General features: G+C 42.6%; 1 protein-coding gene across 5 annotated transcripts in view; it reads left to right on the top strand.

The window, feature by feature from the left end:
* ttbk1a (tau tubulin kinase 1a) overlaps window positions 1–22,655 on the top strand; it is a 39,264-nt gene that overhangs the window by 15,105 nt on the left and 1,504 nt on the right. For 3 of the 5 annotated variants that reach the window (XM_031863016.1, XM_031863015.1, XM_031863013.1), the window contains 9 exons: window positions 2,922–2,987; window positions 3,172–3,264; window positions 3,838–3,963; window positions 4,055–4,209; window positions 4,460–4,670; window positions 4,906–5,078; window positions 5,636–5,976; window positions 6,289–6,470; window positions 21,162–22,621. In XM_031863016.1, the coding sequence (XP_031718876.1) occupies window positions 2,922–2,987; window positions 3,172–3,264; window positions 3,838–3,963; window positions 4,055–4,209; window positions 4,460–4,670; window positions 4,906–5,078; window positions 5,636–5,976; window positions 6,289–6,470; window positions 21,162–22,621 (2,807 nt within the window). Of the gene's footprint in view, window positions 1–1,634; window positions 2,216–2,921; window positions 2,988–3,171; window positions 3,265–3,837; window positions 3,964–4,054; window positions 4,210–4,459; window positions 4,671–4,905; window positions 5,079–5,635; window positions 5,977–6,288; window positions 6,471–21,161; window positions 22,622–22,655 lie in introns of those variants that run through there. The other 2 variants (XM_031863017.1, XM_031863014.1) reach the window with 2 other exon arrangements.

The following is a 22,655-nucleotide window of genomic DNA, read 5'->3' as shown; positions in this document are numbered from 1 at the left end:
TCCTGAAGACTTAAAACTTCAGCGGCAATAATCAATATTTTTTTACAATAATATATGTGAAATAATAATGTGTCTCCGATAGTGATGAACCTGCAAAGAATGATCAGCTGAATCTGCAGCTTCCTTCAGCTTTACAGAGCTTTACAGGGAGTTTAAGCTCATTGCAAAAAGAGAGAGAATATTGAATTCCTCAGGTGACACAAACTGAACATATTGAATCATCATGTTGCTCTGTTGTTTCATTTTTGTCGGTCAAACAGGAGGAAATTGTTCATTTGTAAGGGAACATTTTCAGCAGTTGATTACTTGTTTGTTTGTTTTGATATTTTAAATCTGTTTGGTAGCTAGCAGTGTTCTTCTTCACTTATACTGGTGCAGAGCTGCATTTATTTGCACGTTATCACCTCCAGCTGTCAGATACAGTATTTGTTTGAGTCTGAACATGAGATGAACGTGTTTGTTAATGATGATAAGATATTTAATTTTAAAGGTATTTAGACATTTGACAGCTATTTGTCTCTGGAGGACACAAGATTCAGTATTACTCTCTGTGAGTAGTATCAGTTGTAGGGACTCCTTTACAACGTCTCTCATTCACATCGATGGTGGAGCAGTTTGGGGTTACGTTTGTGTGTGTGTGTGTGTGTGTGTGTGTGTGTGTGTGTGTGTGTGTGTCCAGCTGCCCCAGGATCAGCTCTCTCTCCCTGAGCAGCTTCTGCTGCTTCTGCCTCAACTGAAACACTGAGGCGTCTTTAGACATGCAGACTGCAGGAAAATCGGATTTTCAAAAAACGAATGATGTCTGTTAGTCCGAGGCCTTACATGAACACAGTGTGTTGATCTGAACACATTCACCTTCCTCTCTGTTTCTTTTTAGTTTCTTCTCAGAATCTCTTCGTCTTCTCCCGATGAAGTTTAGGACTCTAACTCCGAGATTAATGTCAGATATTTGACAAAAGAATAGTCTGAGGTTAAAGTCACAATTTAGAGTTTTCTCTACAAACCTTCATTTATAGTCTTTACTACATTCACAGCTTCTTTTTCTCTAAGCTCTATTTAAAATAATCTTTTACTTAAAAGAACCTAACCCTCTCTCAGAAGAGCTTTATTGTTAAGAGTTGATATATTGATCTCCTCCTCGTGTTTCCTTTCCTCTCCTTCATTTTCTGTTTCCTTTTAGTTTGTTTTTTTGTCTCCTCCAGATGAAGTGTCAGATTTAGATTATTCAGAGAATAAAGTTGGAGCCTTTATTTATACATTTCTCTGTTTTTAACATGATCTGTTACCTTTTTAAAAACTATTAACTACCTTAAATCTCCAAACCTAACCCTCTTTTAAGAACTGTGAGTGATTTCCTCTTATATGCTTTGTACAATAAAGATTTTATGTTCTGACAGAATTGTGTGATGTCATGAAAACCTTTTACTTTGACCTCATGATGTTCAGTCTTTATTGATCACCGATCACCACTTCTTTTATCAATGATTCATGTCCTGTGTTTTATTTTCATCGTATTACGTTTCAGTGTTGTTTTTGTTTTTCTTACAGTTCCTTTGGACTTATGATTTTGACGTGCATGCGTCCCGTTTCTCCATCATCTCCATGGTTACCCAGGGATGTGAGTGGTTTCTGTAGCAACAGAGGAGTCACAGCCCGCATCACCAGCCGACCGCCGAAAGTATAACCTGAAAGAACACGTTAGTCACCATCAGAGAAGAAGAAGTGCTGCTAATAATAGGACTTTATCAACACATTGTCACGTGTTCATACATTCAACATGTTGGTTAGACGTCAAGAATAAACATAATGACTTTAGTGAGAAACACTGACTGTAAACATAACTTTAACTTATAGTCATTCGTCTGACATGAAAGCAGACTGAGGATCGGCCCAATAACTTCAAGACTCACAGGTCGAGTGAACATTTCATCCATACAGTAAATCCATATGTCCTAAACATGTCATCACATCCTGCTCACCACACACACATGAATAGCATCACCCTGGATGGACGATGGACCCCCCCCGTGTTTTCTGGAGGCTACGTCGATGCAGTGTGACCCTCTGCTTATGTTTCTGTTTGGTTGTTTTTGTGTGTTTGGTTTTAATTCACTTTGTTGACACCAGAAACATGAATCCAACAGATTAAAGGATGCAGCTCGTGTCTGCTCTGCAACTGCAGCGGCTGCAGCGCAACGCGACGTCACGTTTTCCAGTCAGTGCAATGACCTCTTTGGAGTTCAAATATATATATAATATAAGTGTAATTGTTCCTCTGTTCTCTTCTCGTGGTCAAAGAATAATTATATGGTATTAGCTGACAGAAGCAACACGTGCTTTATCTTGATGATCTCAGAGTCGGTTTGAGCCGGTTGGACGTGATTTCCACTCCTTTTTAAATTTCGCACGCAGAGCGGCGTGAATATTATGGACTACTAAACAGAAATGTGACATATCGAAATATGATAAGTACTCTGGTGTCTCTGCCAACACTTAAACGCTTAATTTGCCGATGAGCTGCTCGGTACGGAGCGGTGAGAGCGGGAACGATAAATCAGCAGCAGGTGAAGGAGAAGCTTTGATAAACTTAGATTTAAATATACATTCAAAGATGCTGCAGAGCCGTTTCTATAAATACAAATATGTTTTTATTAGTTTGTATTAATTATGATGCTGTTTGTACACACAGAGACGTGAGTTTAAGTTTTGTTCGTCGCATTAAAGGGGAGTGGAAACCCTCCCCAACTGGAGTTGGAGCGCACTTTCTTTTGTTTTTGAATACATGTAATAACCTTGAACAGCGATCACAGCCCGCTCTAGCTGATCCGTTGTCTGGCAACAAGATATTTTTGGTAAACAGGATGTAAATTAGACCAAACTTTATGTTTTTATTGACTAACTTTTCTTCGTGTTGTGTTCAGCCGAGGACTGTGGCAGGTTTCAGAGGGACGGTCCGCTACGCTTCAGTCAACGCTCACAAAAACAAGGTCCGTGTGTTTTATTCTCTTTAATGATTTCAGGAACAGCTTCATTGATCTACTCTACTGAAGCCTTTGATATTATACACTAACGTTTTATATTTGTGTAACACCGGCAGTAATGAATTAAAGATAATATGTTGTAACATTAACACTGATGCCCTAACAATGTGTGTTTGTCGTGCTCCTCCAGGAAATGGGTCGCCATGATGACCTGTGGTCGTTGTTTTACATGTTGGTGGAGTTCGCCGTCGGACAGTTGCCATGGCGAAAGATCAAAGATAAGGTCAGACTGTTTCCCCTGAACCACTACTTTGACCATCAGCAACAGAATAATGCTAATAATTAATTCTAACAATAACCTGAGAGCACCTGCTGAATGGATAATTCATTTTAAGAGTTTAAAAAATGTTTAAAAAGTAAAATTTGAATGAATATAGGCTATATATATATATATATATACACACACAGAGAGCTATAAACAGGTGAAAATCATATAAAATAGTATATAATAATATTTTATATTATAGAAAAATTAAAAAACGCAAGTAAAAATGAGAATAAAAGGCATAGAAAAGAGCAAAAGTTAACGTATAGGGCTAAAATATATACATATATATATATACATACATGCATACATACACACAGAGATAACAGGTGGTAAAAGTGTTTAAAATACAACACCCCCATACTCTTGTAAATCTGTCTTTTAAATCAACAACAAAATTATTTGGATTGATCTTTTGGTTTTGCTTGATGTTTGCTTTATATTTCAAATGTATGAAGAATTCAGAACTTTACGTGAATCCACATTAATTCACTGCAGCTGAAGGTGATTTGTTTTGTTTTCTTTCTCCAGGAACAAGTTGGTCAGATTAAAGAGCGTTACGACCATCGGATGCTGCTCAAACATATGCCTTCAGAGTTTAATATCTTCCTGGACCACGTCCTGGCTCTGGACTACTACACCAAACCAGACTACCAGGTACGCACTGGGAAGTGAACTGTGTGGTCTCTGCTTCAGGGCTAACAGCTTGGTTTGGATCCATGAGTCTGTCTTGTTTGTTTTGTTCCAGCTGCTGATGTCAGTGTTTGAGAACAGCATGAAGGAGCGAATAATCACCGAGAATGAGCCTTTCGATTGGGAGAAGGGAGGGGGTGATGTCACGCTGTCAACCAGTACCACCAGCCAACCACAGCAGAACACCCGACCCACCGCCGCCATGGTGGGGTAAGAACCAGACGATTAGCTGTATGAGAGCCTCCTCAAGCTGAAGCTTCACTTCACAAAAAGATGGGTCAAGAAACACGTCACGTTTGCAGCCAATATAGAACATGAGAAACACATAGAACATATCACAAATTATGTAAACACAGCACCCACATGAACTACAACCAAAGGCTCCCTGGATGGTAGAATATCTGTGTACACTTTAAACTGTTTCTCAAACATCAGAGTCTCTTTTGCTCTCGGTCCACAGAGCCATCGTGACGTCGGTTCCTGGAGATCTCCAGCGAGAGAACACCGACGACGTTCTGCAGGACGAACATCTCAGTGATCAGGAGAACGCCCCTCCGGTCCCGGCCAGCCGACCCCCCGGAGAGACGGGGGTCTCCAACGCCGGGGAGCCCGGAGAAGCCTGGGAGGACACGGACTTCAACCGCAACAGACTCAGGATCAGCCTGAACAAGGTTTGAACTGTCAAAGAACATCTGGACTGATTGTTGTAAAGCTGAAATTAACCAAATATATCTACTTAAGTACTAACTAGAGTAGAGAGAAATATTGCTTTTTATGGAATTATTTATGGTATATATCTCGACACTTTTAGCCCACAAAAAACCCTTCTTTTCTCAAGTTACTACCTGAAGTGTTTAGATGGTCATTGTGTTGGACCATGAAACATCACTTCCTGTCCTTCCTCAGGGGCCTCAGGAGGAGGAGGTGAGTCGGGGGGCGTGTCCTGTGTCGCCGGTACGAAGTGGAGTCCCGGAGTCCCCGACCGGTCAGGGTCGGTCCTTACGGTACCGTCGGGTCAACAGCCCCGAATCTGACCGTCTGTCTGCTGCTGAGGGCCGGGCCGACGCCTACGGACAGAGGTGACCTAGAACATCAGAAAACACCGGATGAGCAGTTACAGACAAGAGACGGCTTTCTGTTTTATTTTTTAGTTAGATTCACATTTCGAAGTTAAAAAGTGAAATCATTATTTCTTTACTTTGGTTTACGACGGTCTCATGTAGACCTATTGAAACACTTTAAACTTCCAGTTTGCTTATGAAGCCTTGACTAGAATTTTAGCTTGAGAGTTGACTTGGGACTTGACTCAGACTTATTTCAACCAACTTCAGATTTAGCTTTGATTGACTTGAGACTTCCTTTGACAAGACTTAGACTCAGACTTAACCTCAAAGACTTCTAACTAACCCAGGCTTGATTTGGTCTTGCCTCAACTGACTTGAAGACTTGTCTGGTCTTCTTCACTGACTTTAGACTTGACTTGGCTTTGCCCTCAAGAAATTGAGACTTGTCTCGGACTTATCTCGACCGACCTGGGTGATGAATTTTGGGCGAGCAGCTGTGGAGGTCAAAGTTAAACTCTTCAGTGTCTTCCGAAGAGCTACCGTGTCTTCATGTCTGTCTGTGTGTCTTCCAGGTCCAGGATGGACATCCTCGGCTCTCCGTCCCGTCACGTCTACTCCTCCCAGCCGGCTCAGATGCTGTCCGTCGACCCCGGTTGCCGCGGCGACCGTCAGGCCAGCGGCCGCCAGGAGGCGTCGGTGGCGTCGGTCGACCAGGAGGCGCACAGCAACGCCTTCATTCGCTCCGTCCCGCTGGCCGAGGAGGAGGACTTTGACAGCAAAGAGTGGGTAATCATCGACAAGGAGGCAGAGCTACGAGACTTCCAACCAACCACGTCGGGAACCACCGACGAGGAGCCCGAGGAGCTCCGCCCCCTGGAGGAGCAGGAGGAGAGGAGGAGGCTCAGGGTAGCAGGTAGGAGCTTTTGTTCACACCTGGAATAAAAAGGAGTCCTTGCAGGAGTAAAGGTGGCAGGATTCAGATTAAACAAATGGATTCTATACTGGATGTAGATTTAATACATTGCTAAAGAAAAGTCAATTCCACATCTGGCAGGAACAGGTTTGATTATTAGCAAGTATAAAATGAAGTATTGATATTAATACAATTATTAATATCAATAGGATTATTTACATAGATTGATAATGACGTGGCACGACAAAACGTTTGCTTCAGTATCGACTTCCAGTCTCTTGTAACTCTGGTTAACATTTTGTTTCCCTGCAGGAGGGGAGCTGGTGGTTCGTCCAAAGACCCACACCAGGGACAGCAGCCGGGGGATGCTAACATTAACGGAGGAGGAGGCGTCGAGGAGGAGCGGCGGGAGCCCCGTCCAGTCGCCCTGTCACTCGCTGCCGTCGGGACGCCCCCGCCGGAGAGAGTCAGACCCCACTGGACCTCAAAGACCGGTAAGAGACCCAGCCAGCCAATCAGAGGAGAGCTCAGCTCTCCGATGTTGGCGGACAGATGAAGAAGAGGACGGCTGCTGTACAGATTCATCACTCTGATGACTGTTATACCAGACGCTGTCATACGGAGGCGCTCTGCAGCAGCTGCTCCGTCTCATTTATCTGTCGGTCAACATGCAGCTTTAAGGACAAATCCAGCATGATCGGAGGTTCAGCTCATTTCCTGGTTCCCCCTCTTGGGTTTCCGTCAGTGTCGATGATTCTGCCCTTTTTTACGTCACCTAAGGAACCTTTGACCAAGAGGTTGTCGGTTCAATCCCCGGACCTTCAGTATAAATCAGGTGCAGGAGTGGCCAACAGATCATACTTGGCGTTTACCAACTGAGGGTTAACTCTGCTGACCAAAGAGATTTCTGTTTACAGTCTGATCAAGAAATCCCTAAAAGTGCTCAACAGTCTGTGCTGCAGATTCTACAGATACAGATGGAGTAGTGCTCAGAAAGTACGATGGTTTGATCCTAATCAGCACAAAATGTGATGGTTTCTGATGAAGTCATCCGTAAATCTTAAGTCTTTCTTTTTTAAAGTCCAGTCCAGTAAGTCTTTAGTTCGTCTTTCTAATGAGGAAAAACATCTGAACTCGTGCTGGATTTGTCCTTTTAAAGGTGTATGACATCTGTCATTACCGTCTGTCGCATGCAGTCGCTCTGTTCATCCAGCAGCAGCCAAAAGGTTCCTCTGATAGAACCAGTGTTCACTGACTTTCAGCCGGGAGAGATGGTGGTGAGGTTCTGCATGTGATACTTAAATTGGTTGTTGCTCCACAGCAGGATACTCTCCATGTTCTTTTAACTGAGGACATCGAATCATTGCTCCCACATCGATGTTCACTGACAAATGTGGACAAGTTCTCTGCAACAGTTGAGCGCTGTGTGTAACATAAAAAAGTCATGATGTCATACTTTCATCACAGGAAATTGCTGTTTTCACACAGCAGGTTCAGTTTTTCCAGTATGTGTTTATATGCAGTATACGTACTTATAGTATATTTGAGGTATTATTTTTATATGTACTGACCCGTCTATCATGGCAGGATGAGGCATTAGAGAGCCAAAGTCCCGTTTATTGACAAGAATAATCTCACATTCTCATATTGTTGTTGAAAGGTCTGCATCACGAGTGGACAGTAAAATGTGAAACATTTAGCATTAGAATTGTTTTTGTTTGCATTCAGAAACACCGTATCCCATGAGTCTGTTGGCCTGCTGTCAAAGCCTCATGGGAGCTGTAGTTGCTGAATATCATGTTCAGATGTTTCTGCCCAGCGCAGTAGTAGGTCCTCATTTATCCTAAAATGTGGACAGAAAACTTCAGTAACACAATTTGGGATTCTTAGAAATAAAATGCGTTTAGTTTCAGAGAGTGTGAAAATGATCTGGGTCAAAGAGAAAGCTGGACTCTTTGTGAATTTTGAGGAATACACTTTCCTGCTGAGAGGTAGATGACAAGATTGATACCACTCTCATATCTAGATATTTAGATTAGCTTAGCATAACGACTGGAAACAGGGGAACACAGCTAGCTCACTTATTAACACAAATCAACGTTATATGTTGTTTGTTTAATCCAAACACAAGTAGAACAACAAACTATATATAACATGTTAATCGGTGAGCTTCAGGGGAGCTGGTAGGCGGATTATGTTACCATTGGACAGAGCTAGACTAGCTGTTTCCAGTTTTCGTATTCACTGTGCAAACAAGAGAGCGGGATCAATCTGAACATCTGATTCTCAGAGAAAGAGGGACAGTCCATTGTGTCTGACTGTCTTTTGAGCTTTCGTGAGCTTTGCTGAGGCAGTTCAGGTCAGTCTGGTTGTTTAATATCTAGTCACTGATGGTGCTGATGGTTTGATTCTTCCTCGACTGCCTGTGACACATAACAACAGTTCTAACCGTCCAGCTGTGTTTTCCTCTGTCATTGTGCAGTTGAAATCTTTTCCATCTCTTTGCTTTTGCTCATGACTTTTGCTTTGGACCATTGTTTTATTCTGAAGGAGTGAATGAGAAACGGCAGTTCCTGTACGATTCAGCCGCTGTAGCCACGATGTTTCTCTGTCGGGATGTTGACGCTGTTTTCATCTCCTGTTGTTCTGCTGTGTTTTCTCATGTTCTCCGACGTGCTAGAGTCAAAGGGGCAGTTTCACCACCTGGTTTTACGCACAGTAAATGTTTACTTGGGTCACTTTTGGGGACATCACATAGATTTACATTCATATCCTGGAGACTAACCCTAACCTTAACCACTGACCCGAAAATCACCTTTTTCCAAATTAGGGACACACAGCTTTTGTCCCCAAGTGCACAAGCCGTCCCCAATTACCTTTAGTCTGAAATATGTCCCCGAAGGTAGCTTAAGTCAGGAACACACACACACACACACACACACACACACATACAGTTTCGGTGATTTTATTCGGGTTGGTGGACGTTCAGGGTGGCAAATGCGTGGAGGTCGGGTGAAGGATTGACGTGTAGTGCAGCGGATTTGTCTTTCATGCAGGAGACTGGACTTGAAACGGACCTGAAATGAATGTTCACTTTTCTATGAACCGTGACAACAATCTTTCCCGAACACTAATCATAACTTACCCATAGTTTATTGTCCATAAATCTTTCTCTAACCATGATGCAGCTGCCATGATACAACAGATTTGTGAACGAGAGCTGTGATGTGAATGATGTGTTGCACTATTTCTAGTGAGGCGGCATCTTTTACAGGCAAAATAACTTCAACATCTGACCGTTTGTGTGTTCTGTGTCGAGAAAAATAATTTAAAATCAGTTAATTTAGAGAAAAGGAGGGGTTAGACAAAATAACAGAAACCCCTGATCATACGGTCCACCAACCTACATTGTTTCTTTCCCACTTTAAACGTTGCTAATAAGATCGTCTAGCGTGTGGTTGTTTTTCATTCTTCCTTTGAGAAACTTTATTAAACCCTGAGAATATCTCAGTACTGTGATTTGGTGATTCGGAGTGTGACGATCCTTCAGTAAAGATTAAAGTATTAGTTTGGAGAAGATCATCACTGCCAGTTGTTATTGACTCTGTCAGAGGATCTGGTTCAACTTGATGCTCGTAGTCCGTTCAGTCAGTGCCGGTTCTTTCTCCGTCTTCTCGTTATGTCTGAGACTTATTTTCTCTCACTGTTTGCATTAAAGGCTGAATTGTCAGAGAGATGAACTCTAGCTTTTACTGAATTTAGGTGTTGGAAAACAACAGCTTTATTTACTTGTAACAAGGTTATAAATTTCTATTTTTACCAATTAGTAATCACACTTAACACTTTACCTATGTGTGACTCATAGGATTGAATTCAGGTTCATTAATTGGTTGTTTTTCAGTTAATATTCAGCTGAAAGATGACTCGTTATATTTCTTCATGCACAGCCGCTGTATTCAGATCAGCTACATCGTGGAACATTTAAACATATGTTTAGTGATTCAAACGATACTTGTGAGGTAAATATTTTACGTGAAGTGTGCAGAACGGACCGTCAGAGGTTAATGTGGTTAATAATGTGAATGTTTGGTGATGAGAACTCTGAAGTCCAACTGAGATCCGGAAACTTAAATGTTTGTCATGAATACACGCCTTCATCTTCACAACAAGCTGTAACTATAACATCCAGATAACTGCTCAGCCATCACTGAACACATACGGATCACCTGGACTGACAATGACAACAAGAAGCATTAAAATACTCTGCAATGTACTGTGTGTGTGTGTGTGTCTGCTAGTGCCTGAAAGTGAAAAGACGTCTTCTTCAATCACTAAAAAGACCCTTTAACAATTTATATATAATTTATACAGAGGGCCCAGAAGTCCCAAAATAAATGTTTTCTTTTTAATATGGCGTTCGCACAAGATAAGAAAGCAATTATCTTTCAGGGCATCTGGGCCTCTGTAAATTAAAGGTGATACAAATTAAATAAATACGTAGGAACATGTAAAAAAAAGTCTGTCTAGCTTGTGCTTGTGTAGATATAAATATTAAATCAAGATGTATGTTTATGGCTAAATTCTAAACATAAAAACGGTTGACACGATACGTACAAGGTATTTTAGGACTAACTAATAAAGGTTTTTGACAAAAAAAACAAGCTCTACGATGAAGGAAACAGCATCCTTGAGAACTTTCTTACGGGGGACCAAATCTGAATAAAAAACAGAATAAATTACATTTTAAATGTGATAATGTAATCACAACACCAACAGTAAAAAGTGCTGCCAGCGCCCCCTGGAGGTAACAGTGTCCATTACAGCCACAATATGGATGATGTATAGTCTGTCCTCTGGGTGGCGCTACAGCAAAGATCATTTATCTAAGAAAATGTAAAGGAGGAGAAGGAATGAGATCATTTCATTACGGTATATTATTTTATTTTTGTGTGTGTGTGCTTGTGTATTTCTTGTTCAATTCTGTCCTGATGGTGGCGCTAGAGGAAAGGTCAGGGAAGTCACCATCTTAATATGCTCAGCTGGTTTCATGGAAAATAAATGCGGAATCAATGAATTTCGCATTTATTTTACATTTTATTTAATTTAATTTTTCCTGCAGAAGGATTTTTTGTGAGTAATTGATTCGTTATTTTCTTATTTTCTTTATTTCTTTACCCATTAATGCTTCTTCAGTTCAGTTCTACGTGTATGTGACCATTTGAGTTATTCATGCACTCATTAATTCATTTGCTAATAAGTCGGATTTGGTCCTCCGTACTTGGTGGCTGCTGTTTACAGGCTGGGACGTTATAACATCACCACTGATATTTCACTTTATCTGCAGCGTGCGGAAGCGTGTGCACAAATCCGTTTTTAGTCATATTCTAGCCAGCTCTCTTTATTTTCGTGTGACCGCTAGACTCAGAGCGAGCTCTCCGCCGCCGGCCATCGAGGACTGCCATTCACTTTTTTACTCTTCTCCAGTTCTTCCCCCCCCCCCTCCACATAACTACTGACGCCTTTGCCCCCAACCTATCGCTTTAAAAGTACACAGTATTTCGAGTTTGACTCACCTGAGGAGACAGAGAAAAGAGCGAGGGTGCCATTGGGACAACACAAGAAGAAATAAAGTGATGTTTCGGGGTAAGCACAGTTTAGGAATAGTCCTTTACCTCTGTTCTCTCACTCAGTTTCTGTTCCTCCTCTTCCTTTTCCTTCTGTTCAGACATATTTCCTCCCTTCTTTTTCCTCCGTCGTGTGTCTGTGTTTTGTGTGCTTGATGACTCCATCTCTCTTTTGTGTTCCCTGTTTTCTTTTGTTTTTGCATCTCCAATGGTAATTTTTCCTTCAGAAGTCAAAAAAAGCTGAAAGTGTCAGTTGTCCAGGCTCAGACTGTTGTAGACTAGTGAGCTACAGTATGTGCAGTGTTCGTGCCGGTGTGTCCTTTTAAACTGCTTTTTTTTATGGGGGAAAATATTTTCATCACCATTTGTCCAGCTAGAGGGATGCTAGTCTGACCAATCTGGCAACCCACACAGCTAACAGTCTTATTGGCTCAACTGTCCTGTTAACTTTTTCATAGCTTCTAACTAGTATCTGATAGCTGTAACTGTAGACAGAGTGCCAGATTTACGCCAACACTCCCTCAGCTTCTCTCCCAAGACTCCACCCCTCGCCAACCTTTGACCAATCAGCTGAAGGCTTTAGATGTGTGAGAGCACCAATCAGCTCTCTCCTGTCTAACGCCTGGTCAGGGAGGGGAAGGAGACGAGGGAAGGAAGTCAGAGTGTTGGGATGTAGTTGTAGGAAAATATTAAACATTCAAATACATTTATACTTTATGAAGAGTTTTCCGGATGCTAACCTCCCTCCCTCTCTCTGATTGGTCTGTTTTGCAGTTAGAAGAGGACAGACACCAACCGCGGCCCAATCAGCTGAGGAGGCTGGCCTCCTACGTCTTCTCCTCCTCCACCCTGGAGACGGAGCAGTATCCCCACGGAGGAGGCAGCTTCATCCAGAGGAGCCGCTCGGCCGAGAGCAGCCCCGCCCACATCACGGCCGCCAACGCCTCAATCCGGCGGCGGCACGCCGGCACCCTGCCGACGCCGGGCAGCCCGCGGAGCAGACACTCGGTCCTGAACGCTTCGAGGACGCAGCTGCAGCAGATGTTAGCGAAGCTCATGAACAAGAACAACAGCTGAGAGGACTGAGAGACGGACTCAGAACATATAAACACACACTCGTATAACATACACGAACACATAGACATGAAGTATACCGATACACACACCTATATACACACACTCATACACATAAACATGGACAGACTGTATATGCAGAGTCGGTCAAACCAGTTTTGGGGCCCGGGGCAGAGTTCGGCCCCTCTGATTCCCACCCGCATCCTGACGTCCCAGCACTATTTTATTTATATCAAGTGTTTACAAAGAGTCTGAAGCGACCAAAGAGACACTTTTTAAATATAGATACAACCCCTGATTTAGTCAAAGCACCCCTGAATCCTAAAATGATTTGTTAAAGGGCCAGTGTGTAGCATTTTGGGGGATCTATTAGCAGAAATGGAATATAATATTCGTAACTATCTTTTCCTTAGTGTAGAAATCCCCTGAAACAAAAGACATCGCCCTTCATATCTACATAGGGAGCAGGTCCTCTTCACATTGCACCGTCATGTTTCTACAGTAGCCCAGAACTGACAAACCACCAAAACACTGGCTCCACAGGGAGCCTTTCACATTGTTTAACGTTGCCTTAAGGCCACGGTGGTTCTCCGACACGCTTGTGAAACTGCGGTCACATGAGCCACAGAGTGCAAAACCGTGGCACCGCCAGCCGTCACCTGACCTCCTGAAGTAGGCTAGTGTTATTATGGTCTGGATGGCTTCAGAGTGCAGCGTTATCACTGTTTTGAACTCGTATGTTACCGCATGTTTTCTTAAGGGAGGAGTTGTATTCAGCTGGTGGCAATCTGCAACCACAGCACTAGATATGCCACCAAATCCTACCCACTGTCCTTTAAATCCTCTTTAGTGAGGACATGTTGGGATCTGTGGTCAAAATCAAGGGGTGCACATTTAAAAAAAACAAGATAACACAATAACAAAAAGTAAACAAACAGTTGATTTTGTAATTTTGCTGGTTTATCGCCGTCTGGAGGCTCTGCATATACAAACATGTATGAAAGCGACAAAATGAACACTGAGAGCCAGATAATAACCACACATGTTAACTAAACACAACAAAGCCATATGACAGACACACAGCAGCACCACTGTGCTGGTAAACATGTAGTTTCACACACACACACACACACACTCACACTCACACTCACGTAGCTCCACCGACTACTTTTCGAGCAGAGGAACAGAAGAAGAGGAGAAAACGGGAAATATTTTCCATGCAATAAACTCTGAAAAGCCTCTCTGAAAACCTGATGCTGCACACGCCGCAGACCTGGCAAACTGGAGGAAATAATGTGAAACTGAATATCTCCTCCTCGTTCCTGTGAAGAAGAGGAGACAGAGTGAGGCTGCTAACAGACTGTTAAGCTTTACAGTGTTTGTGCATTTTATTTATTTTTATTTATTTGTTCTGCTTAAATGAAGGAGCGATCGTCGAGGAATGCAGGTCGTCCCGGCGATCAAGTTTTTTTTTTGCACCGAGACTTTGGAGTCGGCGTTTCCCGTCCAATCATCGTGTCCACCGAGCAATACACCGGCACCGCTTCACCACACGTCTTCACCGACACAAAACCAGTGATCCAAACGTCTCGCTCTTGATTCATTAAATGTTTTGTGTGAAGAGGGAAGTGTGAGTTTTCTCTGTGAAAAGAGTTTTGTGAAGGTGTGATAACTTTGATCTCCAAACTCAGCCTTTAAGACAAAAACTGTTACTGTGCTGGGTCTGCGGGCAGAAGTACGGTGGCCTGCAAGTGAAAATATTTCACAGAAAGAAAAAAGAAAAACAGCAATGTTTTGTAATAAAAAATAACCAAGAGTGAATACACAGACATTTCATAAAACAACAAAACAAAACCCCCACAATATTTCACTAAATCTCTAAAAACTCAACAATATAGCTGAAAACAAATTAAAGGCCATCACAATACACATTTTATATAAATGTTTCACAAAACACAAAAATATCAGAAACACTACAAAAACAAAACAGAATGACACCATAAACTACACATTATTCAACCCAAGAAGTAAACACAACAAAGACATATTTTTGCAAAACTAATTAAAAACTTCACAAAAATTACAAAAAAAGAAACTTATGACAACTTCTCACAATTCTGTTGCTGAATGTAGCAATTGCTAATTTTTGTTAGCTAATTTCTGATTTATATCCTGGACTGTTTAAAAAAGAAAAGAAATGTCTTTTGAGGGCCTTTTGCTGTTGAGGGCCACCATGTAACAGGACGAGGCTCGCGGACAGAACTGTTTCTTTGCATTTAAAGCGGCGTGTGTTCAATGTGACACTTTTCTAACTAAAGTTTTCATGACGTAGGAATGGTACGAGCTGTTAAACACGACATACAGCATCACGGAGAGGGAGATATCGAGCTCCATCACTGGCTGTTGTTTGTGCAGAATAGAATACACAAAGAATACTTTTTTTTTGTTGGGTCCTCGCGTTAGTTTTTTGGGTGATTCTCTTGTTGCAGCTGTGGTGATTATTTTATCTGGAGATTATGACTTCATTGTCTCTTCATTTTTAAGATTACACAAAGTGTCTGTTGATTGGTCCACCACTTTGGTCCAGACAGAAATATATCCAACCATCACCTGAATCGACATTAAATTTGCTTCATGCATTCATGTTCCCCAGAGGATGAATCCCTCTGATTTTGGTGATACTCTAACGCCATCGTGAGGTTGACGTTTGTGTTTTTGGGTGAAATATCTCAACAGCTATTGGACGGATTGTGAGGAAATGTGGTTCAGACATTCATGTTCATTCAGGTAAACGTTTGAATGTGTCCAATACTTTGGTTTATGGCCAAATTACTGCAGAACTAAGGACATTCAGACTCCGCTGTACTTTGTGTTTAGTGCTAATCAGCAAATGTTAGCATGCTAACATGCTAAACTATTATGGTGAGCATGCTTAACGTTCTACCTGTTAAACATCAGCATGATAGCGTTGTCATTGTTGGCATGTTAGCATGCTGATGCAAGCATTGGGCTGAGTGAGCTAAAGAGAGCTGCTGGCTTAATTGGAGACTCTTTACCCTGAGATCAGGATTTAATGATCAGGTTATCTCTAGATAACAGTTTAGTGTTGATCGGGGCTTATAGATTCTGTACGTCCTGCTCCGTCCAAGAACATTTGAGCATGGAGTCGCTCCTCTGGCAGACAGTCGTGTTACTGTTAAAAGCACTTCAGTTAAGTCATAATCTCAAGATAATGAGCTCACAAACACTTTCTGAAAACCTCAGCTGCTCAAAGCTTCAGGAGGTTGTTGTGGAGATTACATTTTTCATCGTCTCACCTGCATCGTTGTGTTTGAGTTCAATCCAGATCTTCCAGAGGACGAGGTAGATCCTGTTTCATTCATAAGGATGGTGAATTAGAAATGCAATCAGTAAGATACATTTTTTTGCTGCTGCTGGAGATGTTACTTTAAGATAACCGTCGACTTAAAGGACCATCAGATCGTAGGTTTAGGTTGTCGTATTGGTTTGCTGTTTGGTGTTTTCTGGGCAGTTGTTACTGGGGTTTTTAAAGCCTGACCTCATGAAGCGTTGTAAAGGTGACACGATGGTCTGTGGAGTAGTTTTGTGTGTTGCTCTGATGAGTTTTTTTCCGGTTCCTGACATCTAGCCGTGTGTTTGGATCACCGTCTTATTTCCATTGTGCTTCCTCTTCTATCACTATTTTCTAACCGCTGGTCTTCACTGTTGCACTTTATCACTAAGTCGGTTGGAGAGGGGGGGGCAGGCCGGGCCGAGTGTCTCTCTATATGGATGCAAAACACAGATGCAATAAGTGAAATGTGGGATGTTATGACAAAGAATAGATTTATTTGAATGGATGCTCTAATGTTTTAAAGATTCATATCACACCATCCGTTTTTTGATCGATTTTCTCACATTCAACAATTGGTTTCAGTTCATTCCTACGAAAATCAACTTGCAGAAACTTGAAGCACCTTTGAGCTCACACGCAAGAAGAGTTTTGAAACCTGACTCTGCTCTGAAATGCCAGAAAACATGACGCTAATGAAGAACAAGGTCAGCTGTGATTTACAAGTTGATTTCTACAGGAATGAACTGAAAACAACGGCAGCCTGAGAGGAAGGAAATCCATCTGATGGAAGAATTTAAAAAACGATGAGCAGTGTTGAAGCGTAATTAACGAGATCAAATAAACCACCACTGTAATCCTATAATCGCTCCACTAGAGCACAGTGGGGGCTTCTCTTCTTTCCCAGCGCAGTGCGCCATTTTGTCCATTTCACAAGCGATGAGTCAGAATTAAATTACAGTCGGTAACATTTGTATCGTAAGTCAATGTAGCCTGTGTCGAGTGTTGACCGATAGGAAACAAGCAGGACGTGTGTTATTTGTTGGTTCATGTGAAAGTCCCTTACCATGTCTCCATTTTGAAAGTGGTTGTTCCTCGTAGGTTTCTTACAAGGACAAAAACGGTATTTTGGTGGTTTGTTGTGTGAGCAGCCTGAGGTGCAACTCTGGACATATTATATTTACTGGTGTGGAAGAATACTAGAAAAACAAAATCAAAATGTTTAATTGTAGTTTCCAAAAAGTCTGTCCAGCCTCCAGATTTCATAGGTTTAACTGTCATCGGCTAATATCACCGTCTACATAGCGTCTGCACACTTTGAATGAAACACTTACAACAAAATGAAAAGCCATTAAAACAAAGAACAGTGATTGATTTTTGAAGAACATTGGGTTTGAGAAGACTTCGTCATATTGCAGAAAAGGGTCTCCAGTACGTCTAAAACGACATTTTCCACTCTGAATGGGACGTTTCGTCCTTTAAAGAATCCGTGCTTGTTCCATCCGGAGAGAATGAGGCTTTCAGTAGAAGATCTCCAAACATTTGTTTTGGTCCTTTTTGTTTTGGTTCTCCGCCATGTTACTATCAGAACACTGAGCCATTGTGATTGTTTTAAGAGTTGAGCTGTGAAACCCCGTTTAATGTTCGGCTGCTGCTAACGCCATACCAAAGCAGCGCTCTGTGGTTCGTCGCTTTGAGCGTCATGACATTTTTTTTTTCGAAGTCGGAAAATGTTTTGGAGCACACGACATAGAGACTAGCTTGGGACGGCCATTTTGTGCAGTGAAACGGTTGCTTTCTCAATGTGTTCAAGGGCTACATTATTAAGTAAATATGCACCACTCGCTGTTTCGTTGAGCTTGAGGCATTACCATTCGCTCAGCCTGAGCTTGTCCCTCCGTGCTGAGGTTCATCTAACAGAGGAGACAACCTCAGTTTGATTTCATGCTGCTTTCCTGCTGACTTAGGGACGTCCTGCCTGTTTTATATTTAGCATAGCGTTACAGTACAACCACTTAGCGAATGTATGAAGTGGACCAGCTGCTAACTTTATTTTGCACGCCTGCAAAATGATTCACCTACCGTACAAGATTGTCACTGATACATGTCAATGTTTTGTCCTGTGTCACCATGAGCGCAGTGCCACATTCAGTTAGAGACGGGCGGTAGAACGCTTTGAGTATGCTTATTATGCTGACGACACTTAAAGAAATAAATAAAAAAACGATGCGCAGCATTATTGACGGTTTGTCGTACAAAGAGACTGTTTACCGACTGTCGCCACTCTTTGCATGAGATCTACTGTTTGTACGACACGCACCTCTGACTGTAAAATGACAAACACTGTACTGTAATTACAACGAAAACACAGTGAATATACACCTCTGACTGAAAAACGTCTGTGTTTTTTTTTTTTGTTGTTGTAAATAATTCACACTGCTCTACACTGGAGGGGATACTCACGGATCAGAGATGTGGAGTGCAGAGCTGACTTTAACAAGATGCAGCTGGAGCCTTTTTTTAATCATCTTTAATTCCACAGCGTAGATGGGAACATTTACATCCAGTGTTTTTTTTTTGTAAGTTGAGGAAGTCATGCTGCTTGACGCTTTTAAAACAACATGGACATTTCTTAATATTTGGCTGTTTGAGTCGACAGTTCTGGATGAATGAAAATGTTTTTTTACGTCAAATTTTTTGCTGTTTTTTGCTCAGTTCCCATCAGTCGGGATAGGATTTGATTCAACAACTTCCATTAACAGTCGGCAAAGAGCTATTTCATTGATTTGTACTAGACTTAAAGCAGTTTGGCAGGTCAATGGACCATTGCAAAGGTTTAACTTAGTTAATTCATTCATGATAGTCTTTAGGAATTATGGTCAAAACAACAAAATTAAGACCCGGGATATTAAAAAAGGCTCCAAACCTTGAGTGCAAGACAACAATACTTGCAAGGCTGGCAGTGCACTCCAAACTAAATGTGTTCTTAAAGGCTGTCCAACTGCTGCTCAGCATGATTCTGTGAGCAAACGCTTGTAAAAATGAGTCCAACTATTCATTCAAAGAAGAACATATTGCCAGCCTGCCAAAATACGGCGATCCGTTTGTGTTTTGCTAACAGGCCTCTTTGGCTGAAAAAAAACACGAGTGTCATGTTCGTCAAACTGGTGCTCCTCGTGTTGCGCGAGCTGAAAACATATATTTTCGTTGGGTTTCAGTTGATTTAAGCGAGTAAATATTAAACTGTATCTTGTAAAGTGATTTCCAGACAACCCAAAAAGTTCTGTTGATGACAAATTTCCGATATGTAGAAGTGCAGTGTTTAGATGTGATGGTAAAACAAACTGCTCAGTGGTCAAACTAAAAGTTAAGGATTTTATTAATAGCAAAAATTATATTTCCATCGCATCAACAATTCTGCAACTTCAGCGACTTTCTTTAAAACTAGGTGAGTGCGTGTTTAGAATTGTTAAAACTCTCGAGTCCCACAAACACTTTCAGAGTCTGCCACAAAACATTTATACCTCATGAATCACTAACTAGAATTATATACATGTAAAGAAAAAATGCTCCTTCAGATCCATTTTATTGCATTCTTGATATGTTAGTGATCATCTTTATGGGATAACAGGGTGATATTGTACAGATAATGTGTCTGTAGAGAGAACAAAACTGCATTGTGTCTTTAGAAGTGAACTTAAGTCTCCATGCTTGTTTTGTTCCATGTTTGCCCCATTCACTAGTCTGTTAATCACATCAGTATGAACCTCGTGTGTCGCTAATAGTATTCTCAAAGGAACATTTAGATATTTTAAGAAATCCTATTCAGTCTGACATTAGTTGTTTTCCCCAGAGATGTTGAAGAAGATCTCTGTGTTCCCAGTACAGAGATAGATCCAAGGCGTGTTTAGCCTAGCTTAGCACAAAGGCAGGAAGCAGGGGGGAACTGCTAGCTCAGCTACCACCTTTACACGTATCTTGTTGGCCAACATGCTAGTCAGCAGTTCATCCTGTAGTCAGATGGGTTTAGCTGATGTCAGGACTATGACTTCAGGACTTAAGAAACTTGGTTAACATATAGCTCCAATGCTAATTACTGCTAAAATCACATCGTGTCCAAGCTACCAGTCTTTGTGCTAAGCTAAGCTAAGCTAAACACGTCCTGGACCCATCTGTGTACTCGCTGAAGCTGCGTGTTCAGTACAGTTCTCACGTGACTCTGAGGACGACAACAAAGTATTTTTTAAAATGTCTGAATGTTTCTTTAAAGTTTTTTGCAATAACAGCAGAGTTTCTGTTGTCCAGGTAAAGAGGACTGAGGAGCTCAGTGTTAGTTCAGTGTGATGATCCGTGAGTGTCTTTCACTTGTAAAATACATATACGCGTTTTTCTTTTTTCTATCACTATATGATTGTACAGTACTGCTTGTATAATTTACAGGTAAAGCATGTATTTTAAACTTTTTGTAAATCCAAATGATAAGTGTACATATATACAGAAATGTAGAAAGTAAATAGGTTTGCAGTTAATCTCTAATAGCATGATAATTAGCGGGGTTTAGTATGTATGTACAGGCTGTATGTTAAATCTTTATGAAGGGAAACACTTGAAAATCACCTGATATTAGACTGCGTGCTGTCTAAGGATAAACTCTGCAATGCATTTTTTTGTGCCTTTTATATCAATGTATGTAATCTAGACAATCTTGAAAAGCTTGTGTACAACCAAAATGACATTAAAATGGTTTTGGGGGCAAATACATCAGTTCCTGCTGTCTTTCTTACTGGCAGAGGGGTCGTTAGCGGGAGCCCGGTAGAGTGCTACGCTTCTTTTCAACAGTAATGTGTTATTGCTGACACCTGCAAACTGTTGCACGCTATCCTACAGCACAACATGTGGACATTTGACTTTTTCTTACAGATGTGTGTGTGTGTATGTGTGATTGCGATTCTAAATAAATATGGACAAGATTTTTGAATTCCAGCCTTCATCTAAAAGGTATATTAGCTGCTGATGAGTGCCTTCTGTTCATTGGGATTGTGATCAGTAAACTCCTTCCGAGATGTTTTTGTCCCATCTTGTTTTCAGTAGATTTAGTTGTAATAATAAAGACTGTTGTTTCTGTTTTTTTTCAGGTGTTGTCGCCCACGGAGCAGAGCAACCCGTCACCGCCATCCCCGGACTATCGTACAAAGGGCCAGAGCGACGAGAAGGAGCATTTCCACATCCTTCCTCAGCTCCAGGCCAAGAGGGCCGACTTCCTCACCGTCATGCTCACCGGTACTTTGCCTCAGCGCCGGAGCTTTGCCACAGCAGACGAAGAAGTCCAAGAACCTCCGGGGCCAAGGGACGACGACGTGACGAAGAGCGAGTCCAACAGCGAGGCCAGTCAGAAGAGCACTGAGCGTAGCCAGGACGCCGCGCCGTCAACACTCATGGCCGAGGACCAGAGGGGCCAAAGGGAGCACGCCTCAGCTGCCGATGCGGACCCTGACCTGGAGGACGCCTCCAAAACCCTCGTCCTCTTCTCGCCTGGAGACACTCGTAAGTCTCCCTCTGGTGCCGATCATGTTCTAGAGGGAGAGCTGGCCACACCGTGTGCTCTCAGTTTCCGCACCGACCGCCTCCTGGTCGGGGAGGCGATTCAGCCTGAATCCTCTGACACCGGCCGCTTGTCCCCCGCTCTCAGGTCAGACCTGAGGCCGTCCACTCCCATCGCTCCCGCATCGCCGCCCTTCACAAAAGTTGAGCGCACTTTCATCCACATTGCAGAGACATCACACCTCAATGTCATGTCTTCCAACGGTCACTCTGCCAGGGAGAGCGACCGGGAAGTGTTGGCCATCATGAAGGCGTCGGCTGTAGAGGATGACACCCATGAGAAGGGGGGAGCACCAGAGACACAAGAGTCTCCAGAGGAGTCTGTGCCAGAACAAACCGCACCAGTTGACAAACACCTCAAAACTGAGAATGGTCCGTCAACTGTCCTGGTCCAGTCTTTTGAGCCTGTCCCAGAAGCCATGTCACCTGTTCATGAACACACAGATCTGTCACAGGAGCCTAAGAAACAGCCGTTATCCAGCGAAGAAGCTGTCAAGCTTCAGACAACCGGATCAGAACTACCGGCTGCCACGAAACCCAGGATCCGAAGCCGAATCCCAGTACTCGTCTCTGAAGAGGACTCAGGCTCGGAGCAGTCCTCTTCCCTCTCAGCTCGGGCTCGGCTCCAGCAGCGGGCCAGACAGCTGGACTTGGCCCGCATGCTGGTCCAGAAGCAGCAGGGTCGCTGGATGAGGAGGAGGATGCTGTCTGGGACATCGTCATCCATGTCCTCTGGGGACGATGAGCGTCGGAGGGCTTCTGAAACTCTGTCCACCACCGGTTCAGAGGAGGACACGCACACCTTGGACGAGTCCAGGAGGAGCTCCCGTCTCAAACCGACTGAAGAGCAAGGCTCCAAGGAGTGCAGGAGCAGGATCCCCAGGCCTGTCACCCCCATAAAGAGGCCTTCAGTGGGGCTTGCTGCTGCTGCTCCTTCTCCTCTCTCCTTGCCAGACTCCAGCACTACCAAAGGAGCATCATCCTTCACCAACGGGTATGACTCCGTTCCTTCCTGTTTAGTGTATGCA

This window comes from Anarrhichthys ocellatus, unplaced genomic scaffold (assembly GCF_004355925.1).
Source record: "Anarrhichthys ocellatus isolate YVR2014 unplaced genomic scaffold, GSC_Weel_1.0 scaffold28, whole genome shotgun sequence".
NCBI classification, from domain to species: Eukaryota; Metazoa; Chordata; class Actinopteri; order Perciformes; family Anarhichadidae; genus Anarrhichthys; species Anarrhichthys ocellatus.
Note: the sequence above shows the minus strand (reverse complement) of the source record. Positions and strands in the feature narration are given on the sequence as shown.